At 33.8% G+C, this 26504-nt stretch overlaps 5 protein-coding genes and 1 pseudogene across 5 annotated transcripts; all 6 read left to right on the plus strand.

The window, feature by feature from the left end:
- Positions 1-231: 231 nt before the first annotated feature.
- On the plus strand, positions 232-2041 carry LOC106294684 (pentatricopeptide repeat-containing protein At1g02370, mitochondrial). Its single transcript, XM_013730302.1, has 2 exons — positions 232-576; positions 688-2041. The coding sequence occupies exons 1-2, from the start codon at positions 280-282 to the stop codon at positions 1930-1932; spliced, it is 1542 nt and encodes a 513-aa protein (XP_013585756.1). The 5' UTR covers positions 232-279; the 3' UTR covers positions 1933-2041.
- Positions 2042-2403: 362 nt separating this feature from the next.
- LOC106294688 lies at positions 2404-3978 on the plus strand. Its single transcript, XM_013730307.1, has 4 exons — positions 2404-2494; positions 2848-3355; positions 3429-3573; positions 3680-3978. Exons 2-4 carry the CDS (start codon positions 2884-2886, stop codon positions 3717-3719), a joined length of 657 nt encoding a protein of 218 aa, XP_013585761.1. The 5' UTR covers positions 2404-2494; positions 2848-2883; the 3' UTR covers positions 3720-3978.
- Positions 3979-5191: 1213 nt separating this feature from the next.
- Positions 5192-6007, plus strand: LOC106344210. Its single transcript, XM_013783625.1, has 4 exons — positions 5192-5225; positions 5359-5432; positions 5533-5697; positions 5804-6007. The coding sequence occupies exons 2-4, from the start codon at positions 5370-5372 to the stop codon at positions 6005-6007; spliced, it is 432 nt and encodes a 143-aa protein (XP_013639079.1). The 5' UTR covers positions 5192-5225; positions 5359-5369.
- Positions 6008-7792: 1785 nt separating this feature from the next.
- On the plus strand, positions 7793-10633 carry LOC106294683 (probable glycerol-3-phosphate acyltransferase 2). Its single transcript, XM_013730301.1, has 2 exons — positions 7793-8553; positions 9610-10633. The coding sequence occupies exons 1-2, from the start codon at positions 7855-7857 to the stop codon at positions 10492-10494; spliced, it is 1584 nt and encodes a 527-aa protein (XP_013585755.1). The 5' UTR covers positions 7793-7854; the 3' UTR covers positions 10495-10633.
- A 10350-nt stretch (positions 10634-20983) lies between these two features.
- On the plus strand, positions 20984-23812 carry LOC106294685 (gibberellin 2-beta-dioxygenase 6). The gene is made up of 3 exons (XM_013730303.1): positions 20984-21478; positions 22733-23075; positions 23246-23812. The coding sequence occupies exons 1-3, from the start codon at positions 21078-21080 to the stop codon at positions 23489-23491; spliced, it is 990 nt and encodes a 329-aa protein (XP_013585757.1). The 5' UTR covers positions 20984-21077; the 3' UTR covers positions 23492-23812.
- A 1019-nt stretch (positions 23813-24831) lies between these two features.
- Positions 24832-26502, plus strand: LOC106294687 (annotated as a pseudogene).
- The last annotated feature ends 2 nt before the right edge of the window (positions 26503-26504 follow it).

Here is a 26504-nt window from a genome sequence, read left to right on the forward strand (position 1 = left end):
TCCTAGTTTCCTTCCCGAGGCGCATTCTGTTTTCATATTCGTTCTTCTGCATGCATACGTGAGCTTTGAATTACAAAAAGCACGCTGAACAACAAACAGTTTCTAATTACTGTAAACGACACCAAACCTTTTTATTATAGACTACATGCCGTTTTCAGTTACTTAAAAACGGCATAAAGTTTTACCCTTAAACCCTACTACCACTCATCGGACCTCACTTATCTCCTTAGAGAAGAAGAACAGCGTTTGATCTTTCCGAAGAGTGTTAAGTGTAAGAAAATGAACTTCCGCAATCTGATAGCCTCCGGCTCCCGCCTCGGGAAAAGGTTCTGCGCAACGGTCTTCTCTCCGGCGTCTTCCGCCGGCGTCGTCGAAGCCTCTGTTTCCGCTCCTCCGACGGCGGCGTCAAGGCAGCGAGAGATCTACAAGAAGCTCTCGAAGCTCAGCGTCACGGGAAGGACAGTGACGCAGACGCTGAATCAGTTCATCATGGAAGGCACTCCCGTCAGAAAAGACGATCTCTTTCGCTGCGCCAAAGACCTTCGCAAGTTCCGCCGCCATCAACACGCCCTCGAGGTCTCTCTCTCTCTCTCTGATCTGTTATCATCACAAAGTTTCGATCTTTAAGAGTTTTGAGTTGATTAAGAGAAGAAAGATTACATTTTTTTTTAATTGATAAATTTTCAGATCTTTGATTGGATGGAGATGAGGAAGATGACGTTATCAATCGCCGACCACGCGATTCGTTTGGATCTGATCGCAAAGACTAAAGGCTTAGAAGCTGCCGAGAGCTACTTCAACGGTTTAGATCCTTCTACGAAGAGTCATCGGTCTACTTACGGAGCGCTAATGAACTGTTACTGCGTGGAGCTCAAGGAAGAGAAAGCAAAGGCTCATTTCGAGGAGATGGATGAGCTTAACTTCGTTAACAATACGCTGCCGTTTAACAACATGATGTCAATGTACATGCGGTTAGGTCAGCCAGAGAAGGTTCCTGTGCTCGTTGACGCGATGAAACGGAGGGAGATATCTCCTTGTGGGATCACTTACTCTATATGGATGCAGAGCTGCGGAAGCTTGAACGATCTAGAAGGGTTAGAGAAGGTTATTGATGAGATGAACAAAGACAGTGAAGCTAAAACCACTTGGAACACTTTCTCTAGCTTAGCTGGGATCTACACTAAAGCTGGTCTTCACGAGAAGGCGGAGTCAGCTCTGAGAACCATGGAGGAGAAGATGAATCCTAATAACCGAGACGCGCACCATTTCCTCATTAGCTTGTACGCAGGAATCTCGAAGGCTTCCGAGGTTGAGCGAGTCTGGGAGGCGCTGAAGAAGGCTCGTCCTGAGGTCAACAACATGAGTTACCTTGTTATGTTGCAAGCTCTGAGTAAGCTAGGTGATATAGATGGGGTTAAGAGGGTCTTCACTGAGTGGGAATCCAAATGCTCTGCTTACGATATGAGGCTGGCGAATATAGCAATCAACGCGTATCTCAAAGGAGGTATGTATAGAGAGGCGGAGATGATTCTGGAGGGAGCGTTGAAGAAGTGCAAAGGGCCTTTTTCGAAGTCGAGGCAGCTTCTGATGGTTCATCTGTTGGAGAAGGGTGAAGCGGGTGTGGCGATGAAGCATTTGGAAGCAGCGGCTTCTGATTTTGAAGAGAAGAAAGACGAGGAGTGGAGCTGGAGCTCGGAGCTAGTGAGCTTGTTTTTCATTCACTTTGAGAAAGCTAAAGATGTGGAAGGAGCAGAGGAGCTGTGCAGGATCTTGTCCAAGTGGAGACCTCTCGACTCTGAAACAGTGACTTTTCTTATAAAGACTTATGCAGCAGCTGAGAAGACTTGTCCGGACATGCGTGAGAGATTGTTCCGAGAGCAGATTGAAGTAAGCGAGGAGATACAAGACTTGCTTGAAACTGTTTGTCCTTAAAATTAGTCATGCTCAAAAGTGTCAAGTCTCTTTTTTATGAGTTTAAGCTTCTTGTCAACCAATAGATTGTGTTTTGTTTATCCAAATCCAACAACAACCTGTTTGCTAATTGCGGACTGTTATTGTCAGTAGTGACACCAACAAAGACTGGAAAAGTTATATTTTTAGATAAATTATTCTCATACACAATTTTGAACAAAGAAGCTTTTCACTTTAAAATACAAAGAATGATTAGAAGGGACAGTTAACAGATTATACAATATTTAGTAAATGTTTAGTTTTTTCTTAAAATTGCTTACCAGATCGCTGATAATATTGAGAATAAAGGAATTATCCAATAGTGATTGGTAAAAAAAGAGAAAAAAAGGAGGGGGCGTATAGTGAAAAAAACAAGCTGGCACGTCTCAATCTATTCGTTCGGCGGAATAACAAAATCCCTAAACCCAACCCAAAAAGAAAAAAGAAAAAAAACATTCTTTTTAGCTTTTCTGTTTTATTTATACAAAATCAAAAGGCAAAAAACTCAATTCGGGATTTCAACACACAAGAACCCTAATTCGAGGTGCGTACTGTTCTCTTAATTCTGGGTTTAAAATTAACGGGTTTTGCCATTCGTTACGAAAGGTTTGATATTTGCTACTTTGTTAGACAACTTTCTGTGAATTTTTTCACTCTCAAAGCATGTATGTAATCTTTGATTAGCTTTAACTTGGTTCTGCATTCTCTCTTGAGCCCCACTTGTTCTCGATTTTAGTTAAAATTAAATGACGCGAGTTTGTGTGTATAAGCGTAGAATGATTGATTGTTAGTGAATGATTTCAAAATGTATTTGGTGGGTTAAGCAGGATCATTTCTGATTATCACTCTTTGTGTCGTAATAGTACTAATCGCTTACGACTTGTTATCATGCTCTAGGACACGATTAAGAAACTTAGTGTACTAGGATCAAGGATGGATCAATTGATTCCAGGAGAACAAGACATCGAAGCTGGTCTAGCTCACGTTACGCAACAATCCTCATCAGATACTGTTGAAGTGCTGAACTTTGGTGCGTCTGAAAAGATTGATGACGATGCTGATGATCTAAACTATCCCCTAATTGGAAACGAGAATCCAACTGAAACAACAAGCAGTAAACGCAATGATATTGTTAAAGTTAAGAAGTCGAGAAAGGCGGCTTCGAAGCCACCTAGGCCCCCTAAAGGCCCTTCTTTCACTGCAAATGACCATAAGGTGATGAAGGAAATCGCAGAGCTCGCTATGCGAAAGCGCGCAAGGATCGAAAGGATGAAAAATTCACTGAGAAGAATTAAAGCAGCCAAGTCTTCGTCATCATCATTATCATCATCATCCCCTTATTCATGCATTAGCATCTTCTCGGTGATAGTAACGGCTCTGTTCTTCGGCTTTCTACTCTTTCAAGGTACCATTTTTGGAGTCTGCTCTGTTTCTATAGTGTACCAAACAGTGTATTAAAACTCCACTCTTTTTTGCAGGATTGTTTGCAGGCAATATGACTATGAGTTCAGACAACTCGCCTGCGCCAACTGGTTCACCTAACAACCAACTGATCTCAGTTCAGTTCTACAATGATTTTGCTCCCGTTGAGCAAACCGATCCCAGTCCAGCCACCTCGTACAGGTGAGGCAGCCAAACACTGTTTTTCTTTATCAATCAAATAAAGTTTTCTTCTAAAACAATTACTAATGTTTCTAACGTTTTTTCAATGAATCTGTGTGAGATTCAGATACACGAGGAAGCGAGTTTCGGGTGCAGAAGAAGACTAGAGAGTTGTCATATGTCACCACCAGAAGAGTTTTCTGTGTTTTGTCTCGATTAGTCTCCTTTGGTTCAAGTTTTGTTCCTGTCTTGTCCCCCCTTGTATATTTGTGTTGTAACTGTCCTAACTGTCTCTTTACTGAGGTTAGATCTTCTAAACGACTGCGTTTTAAAATAATGTAAGTTGAACCATCAAACTTACCTTCTTCGTTCTAAATAATGATGATGATGTAAGTTGGACCCATCAAACTTAGCTTCTGCGTTCTAAGTAATGATGATGGTGTCAGTTGAACCCATCAAACTAGCTTGTGCCTGTTTTCTTTCAATTATTTGGAATAAATTAGTGATTGTGGGCATCGTGAAAATTACGTGATTGGGGTATTTAATGCCATGAAAAAATGATGGAGGGCTTGCTATCGACCTTACAAAATATCACAGCAAAATGCCCAAAAAAGCGAAAATGATTTATCTGCCAATTAGATTCTACAACGTCTTTGTTCTTGTCACAATATCGACATCTAACACAATTATATCCGACAGCCGTAATAACTATATAGTAGATTTTGATCCGCGCTTTCAAAACGCGAATTTTTTTTTTTTTTTTTCAATTGACAAATATTTAGTAAATTTCATATATTTGTGTTTTATTTTATAAAAGACTTAAACTTTTTATCTTTCTTTATTGTGTTTCATTTTAAATGACTATTTATGTTTACAAAATTAAACTTTATTTTTTTAATGAATTAAGTTGGTATAACTCTGATAAATTAATTTTATTATGCGGTTAATATTTTTAATAAAAATAATTATATACTTTTAATAAAGATTTATACTTTTCAATGAAAAAATCAATTTTTTTATGAATGCTTAAATTATATTAAGAAAAAAAAAATTAAGAATGGTTGAAATTTTTTTTTTTGAACTTCGACTAAATGGCCCAAAGAAAAAAAAATGTGAGAATTAGATCTGATTTCTTAATCGGCCCAAATGGCCCAAGTGAGATTTGATGTGGACAGTGGGCTGTATCAAAAAAAAAATGGTCGAATATAGATGTGTTATTAATATTACTTGATTGTCCTTAATGAAACATGCAATATTAGTAAAGAAAAAATTTGTTAAAATAAAAAAGACAATAGAATCAGTATAGATATATTAAAATTCACTTCACTAGCAAGTGATTCCAATCCACACAAAATAAGTTTTTCGTCGTATTTGATAATATTGATGGAAGTGGAACCAACCAACACGTCTAATCGTATAATGTAAAATTCAGGACCTTTCGATTAGTTGGTAGTGGTAACGTACATATCTATGAAGATCACTAGAAAGTTCTTTTGAACCGTAACCATTATATAACCGGGCCTCGTGGTCTGGTGGTAAAGGAACCTCGACTGAGGTGCCCACCATCACGATTTCGAGCCCCGGCCAGGCAATTGGGGTATCTAATTCCCCATAGTATCAAATGGTCCGTTTCGCGCCGAGGGGTTGGCCCCTGGAGGTGGAAGTCCCTCCAGGTTAATAAAAAAAAACAAAAAACGCTGTCTCCTCACTACGATATTATTAGTGTTTGTGTCTTACTCTATACATACATATATCATTCTACATTGATTGGTCTCTTAGAGAACGTTTGCTGCCTACATGTTTCAGCCATTGACGACATGGTGACGAACCTTAAAGTGGATCCTCTTGCTAAGGTGGTCTCTGCCTCTACCACATCCATGGTGAGATCATATTCTCTTCTTTGTTAATTAAGATGATTACGTTTTTCTTTTGGAATGTTTTTAACATCATGTGCTTGTTATTTTGGCTTATATGGTTTAGAAGAGCCGCCAGTCAGAGCCATATTATGGTACCCTTGAGACGTATCAAGGCCTCCCTTGTCCTTATGGTGGCTACTATGGATTGTACTATCCAAGTCTTGATGGTTCAGTTGGAGAAGCAAAGGATAATGGATATTATAGTTATGGAACAGAAGCTCAATACCCAGTAATTAAAACTTTTTTTTTTGTAATCAAAACTTCTTTGTATATAAATATTTAGATACTCGAATAGCTTTTTTTATCTGACCATTTTTCTTGATCTTGATTTGAAGGTTATGCAAGGTGAAAATGGATCTTTGGTCTACATGATGCCAGGGTTTCAATCTTATGATGTTAGTTCCACTTATATGCCTATAAGCCCGGCTTGTGTGTCAAGTCAGGCCCTTCACTCACCAATGTATGCAGCTCAAGGGTATTATCAAAACCAATATGGTTATGGAGATGTTTCATCGCAAACTTGGGCTTTATCTTTGTAACCTTGTGGTTTCGTTTTATGGGCTTTGTCTTTTAATAAAATTTAGATGAAAAAAAAAAAAACATTTAGATTGTAGTTTTTTTTTAGAGTCTATCTGGTATTCTCATTCTTGTTTTAGATAGATGTTAAGGGGACAAAAGACTCTTGATAACGATGATGAGACTTTGATTGATTTACTGAAAAGAAATCGAGAGAACAAAACGAGCACAAGTATTCACGTCGAATAAACCATTTGACGTAAGTCATACATAACGAGAGAAAGAGAGATCCACGTCCTGCGGTGACGGGTGACGGGTGACGGACAACACACCGCACGACTTGTCAGTGATTGGTCGCTTATTTGCTAGTGTATTTGGGAGACTGCATAAATAGATTAGATATACGTCATACATCATTGACTCTGATGTTTTTCAGACATAAAATAAAACCAGCGCATTTGATTACTCTTTTTCTACATTTTTTTTTAATATGCATGTTTTTTTTTTGTCGTTTTTAAATATGCATGTTAATTATTCATACATGTAGTCTTTGTGTATTTCCCTATTTCCTCATTTTGGATTAAACTTTCAAGCTTGGCTTTTTTTTGTGCATTTAAAAACAATGGAATAAACTTTCAAGCTTGTTTTTTTTTGGTTATCTGATTTATCTTGAACATGTATTTTTCATATAATATGTCCTTAAAGATCCATATTTAAGATATAATTTAGTTAATTAATTAGTAACTCGTATAAGTTCTTAGCCTTTTGAATTGACATTAAGTTCTTAGTTCTTAACATTTCATTAAAACAGTTTTTATGTCTTGCAAAACAATATTAGAAACTTAGGTTGTGGATCTTGTGTAATTCGAAAGCTGGAATAGAAAAGTATCCTGAATTTATTTTCAGTTGAAGAGAACATTTCGCAAGATTAAACGGATCCCCATCAATATATATATCCTTTGAAAAAGTGATTAATAACGTTGATCAAGTGGATGTATCTCAGCAGCCCACAATGATCGAAAACTTAACAGGAAATATATAAAACTAAAAGTCTAAAACAAAAAGACTTGATTGCGAAATTATGTATATTAGTTTGGACACAAATTTTGACTTGTCTTACATAGATTTTTATCCACACTTTCATATATATATATATGAAACATAATTGACAAAATATATATAAGAAAACAATCTAAAACATAACTTACAAAAGCATGTACGTCTGTTGTGATTGTTATTAGTAGTAAATAAATCAGACGAAATATGCTTTTCCTTTTTAGGATTTCCATCTACGAACTTATTTTTGGTAATTTTAAAAATAATTGTTAGTTGATGATGTATTTAATGATGACATATTTTGGAACGAGTCTAGGGTGGAGGACAGATTACTGTGATGCGACTATCTAGCTAGAGATGTTTAATTTGTTTTAACAACTCTAGTCAAAACACTATGTAACAGAAAGAACAGAGGAATAAAAACTTATCGAAAATAAAGTAAATTGTAATCGAACAATCAGTTACTTTACTTTTGTTAGCAAAAAGAAAGTTAAATCAGTTACTAAATCTCGAATGGAAATGGAACAATATATCGACGCGCACGTATACTTTTCAGATATTACCTTTTTTTTTTTTGTCACAATCTTTTCAGATATTACCATTCACATCATTATTGTATTCATGCAAGCTGTACGGGAAAGAAGAAGCGGAACCAATATCAATGGCATTCCTCGTAAATACCATATACATTCTCAGGGTATTTACGTCATGAACTTATTCTATAAATGCCACACCCTTCTGTTTCTCTAGCCATGCAGAGTCTAGAATCCAGCAACTTCATCTTATACTCTAGTAAACGGAAAAAGTCAAAACCATGTCCGGTAATAAGGTCTCGATTTTCCAAGGTCTTTTCTTGTTCTTCTACCGTTTTTTTATTCACCGGCGTTGGTTTCATCGCAACCCTAAACAAAAACACCAAAAAAGCCCTTCTCATCACGGCTTACATCAAGCACACGACTTATCACCTCACACTTTGATATTTAACGTCGAAGGAGCTCTACTCAAATCAAACACCTTGTTCCCTTACTTCATGCTTTTAGCTTTTGAAACTGGAGGGGTAATAAGGTCATTTCTACTCTTCATTCTCTATCCATTTATAAGTTTGATGAGCTACGAATTGGGCATGAAGACCATGGTGATGGTGAGCTTCTTCGGGATTAAAAAAGAAAATTTTCTTCTCGGGAAATCAGTTTTGCCTAAGTATTTTCTAGAGGATGTTGGGCTTGAGATGTTCGAGGTTTTGAAGAGAGGAGGCAAGAGAGTTGGTGTGAGTGATTTGCCACAAGTGATGATTGATGGGTTCTTGGAAGATTACTTGGGGATTGAAGTTGTGGTCGGGAGAGAGATGAAAATGATCGGTGGCTACTACTCAGGCATCTTGGAGGATAAGAAAAAACATGAGTTTTATTTAGGTGAATTGGTTCAAGAAGAGAAACTAAGTAGTGGTCATGTCATTGGTATCACTTCCTATAATTTGCCAAGTCACCGATCTTTATTCTCTCAATTTTGCCAGGTAAATTCTCATATTTTGATTTGTTATTATTATTATAATCTAAAGTTCAATATTCCCTCCTTTTCACAATAGATTATGTTTTAGAAGATGTAATTTATTGTTTCAAAATAGATGATGTTTTAATATTTTATATTATACTTCTTCCGTTCTTTAATGATAGACTTTTTAGAAAAATAATTTGTTTCACAAAGATGTATTTTTTTGTGTTTTCTATGAAAAAATTGTAAACTTGAAAAAAATTAATTGATTTTATTGAATTACTATTGTTTAAAAGTTATTAAAAATTAAAAATTGAAAATTACAGAAAACGATATATTTATTATGGTAATTTAATGTATTTTTTTAATATGTGTAAAAATATTAAAAATTCTCTTTGTGAAACAGGTGGAGTATTTAAATTTAATGAAAACTGTGTAACCAATTAAATTTTGCAGTTATTTTTATAATTGGTTGAATTATTTCTTAATTATATATTTAAAATCACTTTTTAGAAAAGTTTAAATTTCTTAATCTTTGTACATCAAAGCAAAACATATGTATTGTGAAACATGGAGTAGTTTTTTTCTTTCTTTGGAACTTTTTGGTAGCTTTAAAAGAGGCTTTGGATCCAACAATGGAACTTTTTGGTAGCTATAAAACAGACGTAACGTAACTGTATTTTTTGTCTTTTTTCAAGTGTTAAATCTTTTACGTTTTCGATGTCTATGAACCCGATAATAAATTTTACTATTAATATAATTTCCCAATACTGTTGTTCAAAAAAAAAAATAATAATAATTTCCCAATAGAATTCCGTTGTTGTTAAATGTGGCTTTTTGAACGAACAGACAGACGCATTGATTTTCTTGGAAACTAAAAAGGTTATGTAAGATGCAAAATTCAAACCAGCCTATTGACAGGAAACAAAAGTCAACGAATAAGTTCTGATGCATTTAATGCAAACAATAGACTATACCATAGATTATCACTATTTTTCATACATAGAGAGGTCCACTTAAACTGATACAGAATTGTTATAATAATTTTCTCTAATCCTCGTTTTTTTTCCGTGAACAGGAGATCTACTTTGTCAGAAACTCTGACAAGAAAAGTTGGCAAACCTTACCCCGAAATCAATATCCTAGACCATTGATTTTCCACGACGGTCGTTTAGCCATTAAGCCAACACCAACAAACACACTCGCACTATTCATGTGGGCCCCATTTGCCTCAGTCTTAGCCACCGCAAGAACCGTGGCCGGCCTAAACCTTCCTTACTCCTTAGCCATCCCTTTCCTTGCATTCTCCGGTTTCCGCCTTACCCTCACCGTCAACAACGACCTAATTTCTCCCGACCAAAAAGAAGGTTGTCTCTTCGTGTGCAACCATAGAACGTTACTAGACCCACTTTACATATCTTACGCTCTAAGAAAGACGAACATTAAAGCCGTCACCTATAGCCTAAGCAGATTATCTGAGCTTTTAGCTCCCATCAAGACCGTTAGATTGACTCGTGACCGTGTCCAAGATGGTCAAGCCATGAAAAGGTTGTTGAGGCAGGGAGATCTAGTGGTTTGTCCCGAAGGGACTACGTGTAGAGAGCCTTATTTGCTTCGGTTTAGTCCACTTTTCGCAGAGGTTAGTGATGCCATCGTACCGGTTGCTATTGACTCGCATGTCACTTTCTTCCATGGCACGACGGCTAGTGGTCTTAAGGCCTTTGATCCGATTTTCTTCCTCTTGAATCCTTACCCTACCTACACCGTCAGATTACTTGATCCTGTCTTTGGAGGTGGCTCGTCCACGTGTCGAGATCCTGATGACGGTAAGTCTAAGTTCGAGGTGGCTAATCACGTGCAGCACGAGATCGGGAAAGCCTTGGGGTTTGAGTGCACCAATCTCACTAGAAGAGATAAGTACTTAATCTTGGCCGGTAATAATGGGGTTGTCGATAAAAAATAAATGATTTGGAGTTTGATTATCTATTAATCAGGGCGTTTGTTTCGTTGCGTGACCGATATGCTTTATATTTTAAAATATTGTTTTCTACATTGTAGCAATCTTTTTGTGTGATTAATACATATATGTACATTATGTACTCTATATATCATATTTGAACGAATATCACCCAATTTGCTTTTCTTTGTTGGACATGTCTGCGGAGAGTAACAGGTAAGAACTGACTGTTCTGGACTTTTTATAGCACATGCAACATATATAGATAGTATAACATGGTGGTTATAGCAGGGGACCAGATATGAAATTTACATACATATATAAACTAAACAGATATTCTTGTTAATTTGGTTCTAATTTAGCTAGTGAGGAAAACCGTTGATTATATTCCTTTGACAAAACCGTTTATTCTGTCGGATCGGTATATCCATCATTAGTCTGAGCGATATCTAACGGTCTAGCCATACCGTCATAGTCAAAACTCAAATAATTACATGGATATTTTATTTTTTTGCCAAAAATAACATGGATATTTCTAGAATGCTTTTTGTTTTTGTGTAAGATGCACGTCAATTTGGTAAGGCATATTTTTTTTTGAACAACAGTAAGGCATATATATGTCTATTTTTAGGTAAAATATTGTGATGATTCATCTTCTGAAAGAGCTAACCATTTTAAAGACACTAATCAGAATATGTGATGAACTAATTTATTATCTATTTTTTTAAAACGATAACGATCCTAGGATTAGGAAAAGTGTCAGAACTGAACATGTTAACCTTCGAATCGTGGATAACGACTAATGGACGAAATGATTCGTCAACTAACGATCTTACGGTTGTAAATTGGTAGAAAAACGTTTATAAATTGTAGTGGTTAATAATTACGGATATTATATGTGCGGGACTCATGCCGATAATTACGGGGTGAACCCTACGCATCTTCCCACCTAACTATGTTTAATGCTTCTTCGATCTTTGATTGGTTAGTTAATTAATTTCATTGAATGGAGAAATTTAAAATGATTAATAATTTAAATAATATTGTCATTCCAATTACCAAATCAGAATAATAAGCGATGTGGGATACTTTACAAAATTATTTTCATAACTAAATGGTGTGGTGATAAAGTCTACCTTGGCAATCTTATGGTGATTTAAAAGTAACTTAATATCCAAAATATGAAAACGTCACCTAAATTTCGTTTGTACAATAGTGACGAGTAGTTAGAATTGCCTTAGTCTAGTGTTTGGTTTGGCATTTTGGTTTTCAATTAAATTGAGAAGTGTTTGGTTTGGCATTTTGGCCTTAGTCTAATTGCCTGTAAAAACCAGATTGGTGACTTCAACCAAAAACGGGTTAGCGAATCCATGCCTTATGAAAGTTACCATTTGTTGTCCAAGTGTGAGCTATCCTAAAGAATTGCCGATTATATTTACCAAATCATGGACCTGTGGTGCTGGGCTGGGCCGGACCAAATCGAAGTCCTGCTGAATAAAATGACGATAACAAGGATTGGCAAATACGCATTGCTGAATCTAATCCGACGGCGTTCAATAGCTATCCACCATTACTTTTGGATGATGTGGAGCTTTCATTTATGATGCATCGTTGTTAAGAAATACGAGTTGACATCCAAAAACACACCACAGTTAAGTTATTACTTCAACCTTACGGTTGTATGCATGAACCCAATATTAACTCTCACATGTTAAATAAGGTTTTGATGATTTTGACTTCGAGTGATTACCTGCAAGCTTTTGATAATCTAGATGACCAAGTTAATCTATCATTATCTCTTCTTTTATGTTATGGTTGGGCATTTGTGTGTTCGGTTCATATATTAACTCTCACATGTTAAATAAGGTTTTGATGATTTTGACTTCGAGTGATTACCTGCAAGCTCGATAATCTAGATGACCAAGTTAATCTATCGTTATCTCTTCTTTTATATTATGGTTGGACATTTGTGTGTTCATACCTAAAATTAGTATTGGCTTATTTATTATTGATTCCAATCAATTCATAATGATGTAAATTTAAAATAATATGCATCTATTTAATCAGAAAAAATCAAATTAATAACAATACGTTGTGTTATTGCACATGGGGCTATTTTTGAAATAACAAAAAAGTAATCAGGGTTTTAGTAAGAGGTTAGAGAGTGATACAAAGAAAAATGAGAAGAGAGGGTGTATTTTAGTTAGATAGTGAATTGAATTTTTTTAATATAGAGATAAATTTCCCTATTGCATATTAGTCTGCCAAATTTTAGGTGCTACTTTTTTTGTCAGCCTTTAGATGTTACTAAATGTCGATATATAACAACTTTTTAACTGCTAGAATTCTGTGTTCCATAGTATACTCCAGGTATTTACTATTTAGTCACGTAATTCCACTCTTTAGTAGCAAATCTCTAAAACCATCTCTAATAAAACTCTACCGGGCGATTTTCCCGTGCTAATGCACAGGTATAAATCTTTATAAAGTTAATATATTATAATTAATTGATATTTACTTTTAATAATATTTTATTTTAATTAGACATATAATTTTTTATATGTTATATCTAGCCAGTTTGGTTTTTTTTTGGGATCAATTTGTTTATCACTTGGGTATATTGGGTTGAATCTATTTCTCTGTATTTAACTATAATATTTTATTCTAAATATAGTTAATTTTGATTAAATTCTTATTTGCATTTATATTGGTTATTTTCTTAGATATTTAAATATATTTTAGTAAGATTATTTATAACGTATTATACATTATGCTTAGAATAAAATAAAAATAAACCGAAGTGTTTGATTCAAAATTACATAAATGAATATAACGACAATATTCTGAAGTCTAATGCATATATATAAAACTATATTGTAACAACTAGTAAATAATTTATTTTTTATTTATTAATATTTTTTGAGTCATCTTGTAATTTATATGTATACAAATAAATAGATCCTTATTATAATTTTTTTTAATTGTAGTAAAACCTTTGATTTTGGATATAACTTGGATTAGTCGAGTGGCTCATGTTGTGAGTATATTGACTATTGAGTTACATATATTCTTTCAAATTCAAACTCAAGTATAATTATTTTTGTTTTTAGTTAAGTCAAATCAAATTAGTTTTATTTCTCGCTAAAAAATGCATGTATTTTCATAATATTTATCAAATTATATCTTTTTTTTTTAGAAATATTAGAAAATAAATGGATGATCAGTAAGAAACTACATACATAAGTACTATAGCTGATAAATTTTTGTAAGCTCATGAACAAATATCAATGTTTACAATAATTAAAATATTTTATAACTTCTAAATAGTTGTATGCCTAAAATAAGAATTCAGATTTGCTTGGGTATTTTCATTATGGGAATATTGAGTTCTACAAACATAAATAAAACATACAATTGAAAAAAAAATGAAGAAAAAAATTTCGGTAAGGGATTTTGTAATTTTTTTAATCAAAATATGCTTATCATAAAAAACTATTTTTAGGTTCCATTTTTAATATCTCTCATAACCAGCACTAAAATTGAGATTGTTTTTGTGAGATCATATTATATAATTTACAGGTTTTTTTTTCTGTAATTGTAAGATATTAGAGTCAACTAAAGATTATGAAAAAACATTTCAATAATAATAATTATAAACTATTTTTAGTCAGTTATACATATATCGGTTTATGTTATTTTATTTTTGTCACAATATATGTTATTTAATTATTTTATGTAACCATCTAAGAAAAAAGATACATGAAAAAATATTTTTATTACTTTGAAAATATATTTATTATATATTGATAGATATAAATAAATTATTTTTATTACTTTGAACGTATATTTTTGTTATGTAAAATATGTTTTAACAAAATATTACTATTTTGTGAATTTTCCTTTTTAATATACAGGTATTTTCGTTTTTAAATTTGTTTTTAAACTTTATAAATTTTTCCTTTTTTATTATATATGTTATTTGGAAAAAGTAAAAAGGAAACTAAAAAGGATTAATAATAGTATTTAAATTCAATCTTTTAATCTTACCATTATATTCCAAGATTTGTAACACATCACTTACATAAAGACTATGTATCTTCGAATTTGTCTTAATAATAAGATGGAAGTTATAAAAAAAATTCATTAAGGGTACCTCTGTAAATAACCGTCGTAAGAATTAACGTGAACGCGACACATAGGAAACTGACTTCTCAAATAATATTATAGAGATTCTTGCTTCTATAGTTTTTTTTTAACTTAGAGTAACTCTAATATAGAAAAAAAATATTTATAGGAAAAAATAAAATGCCACTGGAGATGCCCTAATCATATTATCATGTTACAATATTACAAATCCATTTAATAATAAAATTTTATTAAAATACAAAACCTAAATCAGGATTTCTAATCGATTATGGATTCTATCATCGAACTAATTTATATCTCAACCTACTAAGTTTCCTTTACACAGATTTAACCAGTGTGATCCATTTAATAGATAAAGATAGATGCAAAACTGGTATCGTTTTTAACGAGTGAATGTCTAGCACGAGAAGATAGAATTAATGTCGGGTATCCACATTGTTGGTATACTTTCGTTGCATCTTGATGTGTATTAAATCTCTATGCACCAGTATGCCTTTTTGGTTTAATAATTTTACTTTTTCTAGATAAGTATGTATTCATATAGGGAAAAAAATCGGGTTTTGAAACTGCTATAAGTACGGGTCTAAGAATTTATAAGATGATTTATTCACATAATAATAATAACCTCTAAACGGATATTTGACTCAATTCGTTTTTGATCTTTTTTTTGCTTTTTTCAAAGTTGATTTGCGTTTGTTCTCAACAGGAGCTAAGAAATTATACACATTAATCGACCTTCCATCTGAAAGTAGTTGAATGTGACTTCAATGAACCCACAATCTATCCGAACAATGAAGCTCACGAAAAGGGATTAACGGATTGTCGATCGGTACAAAGATACTTAGAGTACCGACAATGCTCGTATAGCCACACCATCAATGATCGACACGACGTAAAAAAGCCACTAATCATATGGCATTTACTTGAAATTAAGGGAATCTTGTAACTTTCATTCTCGATCCGATTAATATAATGTACACTTTCATAATTTTAGAAGTGAACAATTTACGTGAATAGTAAATATCAATAATTTTATGAATATATAAAGTGTGTTATATAATATAATTGTATATATGTGTCAAATTCTTAGTGACATTGGCGGTCATATCATGTTCTTCTATTACCCACATTAATTTCATGACACTATGTCGGACACATACTGTTGACTGTATATGTCTTCTTGTCTCAGAGTATTTTTAATAGTAATAGTATAAAATAAGAATTTATTCCATCTTTAAGAAGAGAGAAATAAGCGTTTCAACGACCAAAAATATTCCAACGGCCGTTTGCTCACCCCATTCCCACGCATGTGCCATCCCATTTGCCTTTTGTAGTTTATGTCGTCTGTTGTTTTCCATCTATATACATGCCACAATTCAATTAATTTAGTTACAGTCATAAGACAACATTTTCAACTGCATTGTTCACACAATCATAGTTCATCTTCCAACATCTTACCCTAAATTACGGTTTAAGAAACCCATTTAATTACTATTAATTTCTCAATGCATGCTGCATGCTGCATGCTGCATGCAGGTTCTTCTTAGATTAAGTAGTTTCATAGTATGTAATATTAATATAGTATTACAAAGATAATCATTTGAACTCTAATATGCTTTATCACATCGCAGTACTCCGATGATTTTGTTAATAGGAGTATAATATTTAAATGAGTACTTCATTACACATAATTTACCAATCCTGATATTTAAAATTTTATTTCATAATTATAAAACATTCAAATTTAAAAGTAGAAATATATTAGGTTGTCTAGGAGATGGGTGACCAACTGCCCCACTTTAAGCTCATAATTAGTTTAAGATATGCGTATTTATACGTTAAACAAATGTGCATAATAAATTATTATAACTGTTCTAAAAAATCGTAACTATTTCTTTAATACACGAGTTAGGTTTGATAACCGATATGTATGTTTCATTCATGGGATAATGTCGGCTAAGATGTCAGATGCCATGTTCCATTGATCCAGCCTGCCTCTGGTCAACTTTTCTACGGCCCATCCTTCCTTTATAGTATTAGTATATACAATATAACTTCTTTAAATTAATACTATATAAATTATATATATTAAAAATCTCTATAAAATAATATAATTTTATAATCATAAATCGAGTTTTTTTTCAATTAGTATATCGATAAATTAATAACTCTATAAATTAATAAAAAAAATATAGTTTTGGTGTAGTCTCAACATTATTAATTTATAAAGGTTTAACTGTATTTAAATAGTTAAATGAATTGAAATGATTCGAAATTATCCATTAACGTTTTACCGTGAACCTAATCAACTAGCATCAAAAACAGCATTATGAAAACGTTGATTTGTTTAATATGTGACATAATAGATTTTTTTTGTCATTGAAATAAACTTCAAAGTTTCCGTTTTCACGGCATAAGGGTACCAAAATTATAAAGAAAACCACAAGTTGCAACCAATAGGTGCTGAAATAAGAAAAACAGAGCTTCTGTAAGCTGTTTCCGAAGATGAGAACGGCTTAGTGACTGAGGACGCCTTGCTAGGCACACCAACATGTATTGGTGCATTCTGATCCTCTTTTTAAGCCAAGCAGGCTACGTCGAGTTGAATGCGCATATTAGATTAAACGACACAATTTTAACACAGAGAGTCGACTCTTTATAATGTCATATATTTGATGGATTGTTTACATTTTATTTATCTATAGGCTAAATATGATAATTTTTTCGTTGCATATAAATGAACCAACCATTTTCTGAAAAATATAAAAAATAATGAAGCAAATATCAAAACGTTTTTTATTAGTAGATGGTGTCACAATAGATAGTAATAAATAATACAGTAAATGGGTAGGTACAAGGTATTGTGATACAGAGTTGGAATTTTTTTTCTGACAAATATGGGAATGAAAACAGATTCTTTAGTTAATCGGACGGCTAATAGGAGCCGTCAAGGTTGACCATCTCCACTACGTGCCGACATATCGGCCTTACACATGACCACCCATTCTCACAGTTCCCACTTTCTTGTGACCCTTTTCCAAGGTCTTTCACCAGAGAAACTCTCCATTTTGCAAATTCTAAAATATACCAATATATCTTTATTTAATACTCCCTCTGTTTCTAATAGTAAAAGCATCCACATTGGTGGACCTCATGTGGGAGTCTTTAGCCATTATTAAAGTATTATACTTTTTTTTACTTTATTTTTGAATAGTTAAGGACTCTTAGCATAAAAGTCCGTCCAATGGTGGACTCCAATTACGAGTCCTTAGAAAAATAAAATAAAATTTTGAAGACATGAATTACAACTATCAATGAAATCAACGATTTAGAACTATGAACACAAAGGCTACTTCAAATTAGTTAAAGGCTAAAGTAGAAGATGTTAACAGAAGCTTAGAGCAATATCAATACAAAGACATAATTTGGAGAATTCGTTTGAGTAGATTACAAAGACATAAGTTTGAGTGAACAAAGACGTGAGAAATACTTCACATGTCCTACAGACATCTCAAGCAAGTCAATGGAGAAGACTCACCACTCTTTATGCTCAAGTGTTTGCTCAGTAGTTCAGAACACTCTTTTCTTTCCGGACATACACACATCAATGGAGTAGTTTTCCCATCTCCAACCAGATTGAACACAAATAAGTCTCCTATGTCGCATCTGTTATCAAGACATAACTTTCTCCAGCCTCTTCTGATGTAATACATGCTGCCTGATTCGCTAAATCGCAAACTCACAGTCCATGAATTTCCCTCTTTGTTCACTAGTATCATCTCTTGGCATTGTTTGTTCAAAGCAGTAGAACTCGTAGCTCCCACAGGAAGATACTGCAAACACAGAACGTAAAGACACATAACAGATCAAACCATATATTTGACTAACTAAATATGGTTTATACGTATGAAAATTGACTCACAAGTTTGTCTTCTTTCAGATTTGAAGCAGTGACCTCAGCCAAAAAACAGTAGTCGAATGAGAAAGAAGACATTGCCCATGTTCCTCCTGAAATATAAGAAACAATTTTCCACGTCAAAAACATCTCACAAGTTTGCTATGTTATTACGGTGAACTTTGATTGAAACTTACTAATCTTGTGGTGATGCTCATTGTCATCAGCATCACCCGCAACATCATCCGCATCATCATCCGCTTCGGCTTCTTCCTTGATGATGTGAGGATGTGTATACTAAATCTCACAACATTCATGACCAAAAGGAGTGACATGAAACACCATGTCTCCTTCGTGCAGAAGCAGAGGCTTCAAGAAATGAGGTTCATGCGGATTCGCCATCTGCAAACAAGAAACAAATGTAAACAATATCAGAGGCAAACATTCTATAACCGTACACAAATATAAACTAACACCAAACTCGTCTAACAATGCTAATAAGAAACTTTAAGAACAGAACAGTCCAATATATATCAATCCGTAACTAAACAATCGAGAATAAAATACAATCTCAGAGCACAACAGTTACAACAATTATAGAGATCAACAATGTCAGTATAGAGATCAAAGGTAAACCGTTACTACTAAGCTACAATATGAATAAGAACAAAAGACTATGACTACAAACGATATTGGAAACGTTACGACTCAAAATCAAAATCAAACTCGAAACCCTAACTACTTTTCAGAAATCCCCAACATCGAAACTAATCTAAATCCAAAAAACTCCATGAGAAGGCTTCGATTTACCTTCGTGTTCCGACGGATCAAATCGCCTTTCGTGGAGAGCTCTCTTTTTTTTCTGCGTCTTCCGTCGAAAATGATTTCTTTTTTTTTTCCAATAACAAACTCAAAAGCCGACCAAACGAATCAAATCATGCCACGTCGGTAAGGATCAACTCCGCTAAATCCTTATTTACGGATTGATCCTTAGGTTATTTAGCCTAACTAATATTATTCTAATCTAATTTCCCTAGGTTAGCACGCTAAGGACTCGCGTGGTGCTACCGTTGCGGTTGCCCTAAGTAGTTTTGTTTAAAAGCACGAATATTTAGAAAATTGTTATTTAAAAGAATATATCGTTTGACTAATTAATTCAACCAATTATTAAAAACCTAATATTATTTCATGATTAACTAAGTGAAAATGATTTAGATAAAAATTAACTTCATCCAAAAAATAAAAATAAATGTAATATATAACATTAAATTTGAAATATAGAATAATACTTTTTGAAACAGATTTTTTTTTTTAAAGGGATACTCTTTATGAAACAAAAGGAATACTATCATTTTAAGAATTTTATCTATCGTGTCGAGTGATAAATTTTGAATCTTATACATCAACCATGATTGAAGGTCTTTTTTAAAACAAATATGATCGAAGGTATTTGCAAGATACATGTGAATAAAACTATTGATTGTTACTAACTTCTGCCTAACTTATTTACTTATCGATATAAAACATCTTTGATCGGGCTACAAATATTTATCGTCAATCTTAATCACCAACTGCTAATTTATACTTTTTTTTGTAAAATAATTTATGCTTTATTCATACAGATATTTTGTTATGCATTTAATAAGAAAACACTAGTATTAAATATACGCGAGTCTTATGACTAACAAAACACGTAATTTTAGGCAATAAGTGCTCAGTCTTTAGATTATTTTAAGAAGTAAACATCGACATCTACTAGTTTGCTTTCACCAAATTCCAATCTACCCGAATTTAATAATAACAAGTTGTGAAACAAATAATACAAATAATAAAAAGAGCAAAATAATATTCCTTCCGTTTCATATTGTAAATAGTTAGGGAAATGTTTTTGTTTCAAAATATAAATAGTTTTCGTATTTCTAGATAACTTTTACATTTATTTAATACAGTATGACCAATAAAATTAAATAAACTTATTTTTTTGTTGGTTAAATTATATCTAACCTATTTATTATAATATATTTTTTAAGAATATAATAATTTTCTTAATCTTCGTGCTTTTAACCAAAACTATTTATATTATGAAAAGGGAGTATATTTCAAGTTTACCTAACCTGGAAAAAAAATTAAGCTGATTATATGGTTAATTTTATATAACACCTTCGTACAAAAAATAAATCAATTTTGAGGGAGATAAATAAGAATAATCTCATAAATAGGCAAGCTTTAATTATCGTGGCAATAATTTGGTTTTTCAACTCGACCGTCCCCATCGATGACATGCCCACCTTACGCGATATGTACGATTAGTTTAATTTCCCCCAGTTGTCAACCGTATGGAAACAGTAGCATTAAAAATTAAATCCGAAAAAGACTAATAAAATTACTTTTATTATATCCAAACTCTACCTTTCATCTTCCCATAAAGGCATACACTATATATAATACTGACCTCTTCTCTTGTTCTTTCATAATCAAAATCTCCTGATCTCATTCTGTACTAATACATTTTATTTTAAAAGGTTTTCCGTTTGAAAAATAAAAGAACATGGTTTTACCTTCTTCAACACCGTTTCCACCCACTGGAAAGAAGGCAAAAGCCTCGTCGGAATACAACTTTCCGGTTATTGATTTCACTACACACGACCGGTCAAAACTATCGGAGAAGATTGTTAAAGCATGCGAGGTTGATGGATTTTTTAAGGTGATAAACCATGGAGTTAGACCAGAGATAATCTCGAGATTTGAGCATGAAGGTGAAGAGTTCTTTAATAAACCAGAATCTGAGAAGCTACGAGCCGGTCCGGCGAGTCCATTCGGTTACGGATGCAAGAACATCGGGTTCAATGGAGATTTGGGTGAGCTTGAGTATCTTCTTCTCCACGCAAACTCGACGTCTGTCGCTGATAAATCTGAAACTATCTCACATGATAATCCCTTCAAGTTCAGGTGCGTATTACAAATCTTGTTTGTTCTTTGAATTTATTGGTTGATTCTTCAAACTACATTAAATTATAAAGCTACAAAGTTTTTTCTTTGTATATTTATTGGTGACTGAACCTGTACCATACGTATTGAAAGATTAGCATATATGAATTCATGTGTAGTCGCATAAAGATGCATGAGTAAACTAACAACTATGAAGCTGCCAGTCTTCGTTGCGTCTACAAAATTTTTTTTTTTGATATTCTATCTGTTCCTATTTGTGTGTATCAAAGTTGACCCAACTGAAAATTAATACTATGGATTACGTGACAATGTGACTATTTACTTGTGAGCTACCTAAAAAGAGAGAGAAAGAGATGCAATGTCGGCTATTGGATATAATGACCATAAGACACGGCTTTCAATTATTATCAGTCTTTGCTCCTTTATTGTCATTATAGTTGCCCATATTATATAGTTTATATTTAAATTAATACAATTAAGTCATACCAATCCAATGCCGGTTCACCTGATAATTTGTTGTAATCATTACTCTACAACAGTTGGATTTAGTTCTCGGTTCATAGTATATTGGTATGTGATTACAATTAGGATAACAGCCATTTTTTCATAAATCAAGCTAATTAAATTATCAAAAATGCGAAAGTGCTTTTGCAACCCTGACTGTGACATGGTTGATGAATTAAAATATTTTTCTAATTTTTTATCTCTAATTTGGTGGCATTGTCCACCTTTTTAATATATACTTAATTCAATTTTTTGGTTGGAGTCACTTTTAAATATCATTTATGGATTTCTTGTTAGTACTCATGTTACATTATATTAAATAATGTATAAGAATTTTTTTTTTGTCAATTTTAAAAGAAATATATTTTTTAATTATATATATTAATAGAATGCATTTTATTGGTTGAAGTATGTTTGACAGATAACAAAAAAATGTTAAATAGAAAATAAAAATAGAGTAAATATTACTACTCCTAGTTAGTCTTTCTGAACACGTCACAATAATTGAATAGACTTGGTCAATGAATGGAAGATTGTGCATGAACACAAAAACACTTTGAGACGTCAAAGAATCAAGATTCGAAACGTCAATGAATCGAATATTTGACTTGTTATTTATTTCTCTTGGTCAATTTAAAGAAATGGCAAGTTGTAAAAAGAAAAGAATCGTGGGTCCTCGTTTTCGAACATTCCTCTGCATAATCTCATGAGCGTGTTAGCTGACTGCCACGTCTTTTTTTCCTTTTGTAGTTCGGCCACGAATGATTACATACGCGCAGTTAAAGGTCTAGCATGTGAGATAATTGATCTGACGGCGGAAAATTTGTGGGGCCAGAGATCTAGCGAGGTGAGCGAGCTTATCAGAGACGTCCGTAGCGACTCAATCCTGCGGCTGAATCTATATCCACCTGCACCGTACGCGCTAAGAGGCGTTAGCCAAATAGGTTTCGGCGAGCATTCTGACCCTCAGATCTTGACGGTGTTGAGATCCAACGACGTAGATGGACTTGAGATTTGTTCACACGACGGTTTGTGGGTACCAGTCCCATCTGACCCTACATGCTTCTACGTATTGGTCGGTGACTGCCTTCAGGTAAATCCATTTAATCAAACACTAATTAGATTCTTTAAGTAATTAATTTTGGTCAAATCGTCTTTCAGTAGTAAAACAAGATTAATATATGTCGCATGCAACTGTTTCCTAAACTAAAATCATAAACCAAGATCCTACACTTAAATTAACTTATCTTTTGTTAATAATAGGCATTGACGAATGGGAGGTTCACTAGCGTGAGGCACAGGGTATTGGCGAACACGGCAGGGAAACCTCGAATGTCGGCGATGTATTTTGCGGCACCGCCATTAGATGCAAAGATATCACCGTTACCTGAAATGTTATCGGCAGCAAATCCACGACGATATAATTCATTCATATGGGGTGACTATAAAAAAGCAACCTACTCCCTCCGTTTAGGTGTCCCTCGTCTCGAGTTCTTCAAAACTTCATAAGTATTAATACCGGATAACTTTTATATATTTTTTTGTCAGAAATTATATTAGTATATGATTGTTGGTCTGTTATACAAAAGTAGACACCATGTGTATGTACATAGTTCTACACCAAAAAGGAAAATTAATACTGAGATTTTTGGTCGTTTAATTTACAACTGATAAATCAATATGCAATTGTTTTTTTCTTTTGTCCGGTGGTAGTAATTAAGTCTATATATAACCAAAGAGGCAAAGATGGTAGACTGGTGGTAACACCCTTTCCCTTAAGCCCCATATTCAAACCTTTACCGCTAAAGAAGTTGACAATAGTTATAGATATATAAAAACTGAAAACAAGGACTAATAATACCCGTCATCTGACTTATCTCCAAAATAAGCAACTAAGAGCATCTCCAACCACACTCCATAATTTACTCCAAAATAGAGTGGGAAATGGAGTAATCACTTTTTTATTTGTTCATAACTCCATTTTCTACTCTATTTTGCAGTAAATTATGAAGTGGGGTTGGATATGCTCTAACATAACTTGTAGATGCTCTAACACTTAACTTGTAGAATCTATAACAAAAATCAGTGTGTTGTAACGTTGTACCGTGTACGCGTTTTTTTTTTTTTTGAAACATTACCGTGTACGTGTCTATCATGAAAAATAGTAGTCGCTGGCTAGCTGCTATAGGATTTGGGTACCTCACTGCCATTGTTTTCGGCACGGTGGGGCTGACTTACCTCGCTGTATATAATGTCAGAATGATGCTAGAGATCTTCAAAAATATTTGTAAAATTCAGTGACAGCATTAACACCCACTAAATCAGTAAATCACTAAATTGTACTATTTTGGGCCTTTATTAGGCTATATCCATCCCATAACATGGACTTATAATTAAATTCAACTGAAGACATGGGAACAGCCCAAATTTTTAAAGGACCGACTCTCTCTTTACCAGACGAACAAGTCGCCGACTGACTTGTGACTTTTGTTATTTTTTTTGTTTTTAATTTGCTTTCAGTCCATATGACGTGTTTGATACAGAGATTAATCTATTATACCCCTATCACAAGAAAACGATTATATTCTATTTACCTTACCATTATTCTAACTACCCCTCTGTAAATCTCTTCCCATTTTGTCTTTTTCCGTTATTTAACTTTTTAATAATTAGTAATTAGAGAGAGGTAATAATGACTAATGAGAATAATGATAGGGGTATAATAGATTAATCTCCAAAGAAAATCAATTTTGTGAGAGGGGCAAATTTTTTTTTTTTGAGAAGGCAGTAGGGCATTTAAGAATAAAGTCCAGTTTGAACCATTCCTCAGTGACAAAAAAAAAAAAAAAAGAACCACTCCTAGTCGCCTACGACACAAGAACGCCGTTCGTGTAGATTAGTGTCGTGTTTCACTGTCTCGATCGATTGAGAACCATTCCTCGTCGGCCATGTCGTGGTCGAAGACATGCAGAGGGACTCGGATTCCTTCACATTTACACAACATTCATCGAACATCGCTGCCTACAAGGTAAACGAATCACCCCTGATATGCAGATAAACCGTCTGTTAAAATTGCTCAGAGAAAGTTCCCATCAAGGTAATTACATTCTGATCTTAACAAGCATTAAGCCACTGATGCGACTTCCTATGTAGGACTATGCCTCTTGCTCAATACTCTCGTTATTATTACACCCATGGAGCTTGTAAAGGCAATCAACATCATCTCAGAAGCAAGATTGGGCTTTGGGGAAGCCCATCTTCGTTTTTTATATTTGAATTCCCATTCATCGATGATACTTGGTGGTGCTCATCGCCAGTATTACACTCAATCAATAACAGAAACCAAATCAAAGAAAATGCTTTATTACCTCACCGCCGTTGTCTTTGGCATGGTGGGGCTAACTTACGCGGTTGTGCCATTGTATAGAACGTTCTGCCAAGCTACTGGTTATGGAGGTACTGTTCAACGCAAAGAGGTATATTTAATTATTTATATAACTACCTTTGTTTCAATTTTTTTGGTATTCTCTTTTTTTATTTATTAAACCCTTAGACTAGTACAAACTGTTGAGGAGAAGATTGCTAGGCATTCAGAATCTGGTACCGTCACTGAAAGGTGTTTATTCCTCTCTCTTTCTCTTAACACCATTCATGATCTGTGTTTATGGTCAACTTAGTTGCTTACTATTCTTCTGTCTCCAAAAATAGGAAGATTGTGGTTCAGTTCAATGCTGATGTTGCAGATGGGATGCAGTGGAAATTCATTCCAACTCAAAGAGAGGTTTAGATTTTTTAAGTCAAGTAGAGTGTTGTCTGACTTGTTATTGTATGTGCTTTTAACTGATATGTCTTATTTAGGTGAGAGTAAAGCCTGGAGAAAGCGTGCTCGCTTTTTACACTGCTGAAAACAAAAGTTCGGAGTCTCCACATATAATGTCACTCCCATGAAGGTTATATAGATTAGCCTCGGTGAATGACTATCAAGTATCAACTTCTCTTTTTCATTGATTCTCATACTCTTATTGGTTTTTTCAGGCAGGAGTTTATTTCAACAAGATACAATGTGTTTGCTATGAGGAGCAGCGACTTCTTCCAGGAGAACAGATTGACGTGCCGTTGACTACCCTTTTCTTCTTGGCTCTATTTGATATTCCTTGAGCAAAATCAAGAGCCCAGTAAGGCCTTTTTTTTTTCTCTGTCTGGCAGGTGTTCTTCTACATTGATCCTGAGTTTGAGACTGACCCAAGAATGGACGGAATCAACAACCTGATATTGTCTTACACTTTCTTCAAAGTGTCCGAGGAAAATACTACAGCAACTAACAGCTCTGTTCCAGTTCAAGAAACCAGTTAAAGTGTCTATTTATTTAAGAGCAACTAATGTTATGACACACTCTTATGAAAGAAGGAGAGTCTCCCTTAGTATTAATAAAAGGAATTGCAGTAGTGTTGGTAAACTTAATTTGCTTGAAACTCGTAGCTTTGTTTCTGTTGAGTTTAATAAAAGGTATAATTGTTATTCA

The sequence above is a fragment of the Brassica oleracea genome, chromosome C5 (genome assembly GCF_000695525.1).
Source record: "Brassica oleracea var. oleracea cultivar TO1000 chromosome C5, BOL, whole genome shotgun sequence".
Lineage (NCBI taxonomy): Eukaryota > Viridiplantae > Streptophyta > Magnoliopsida > Brassicales > Brassicaceae > Brassica > Brassica oleracea.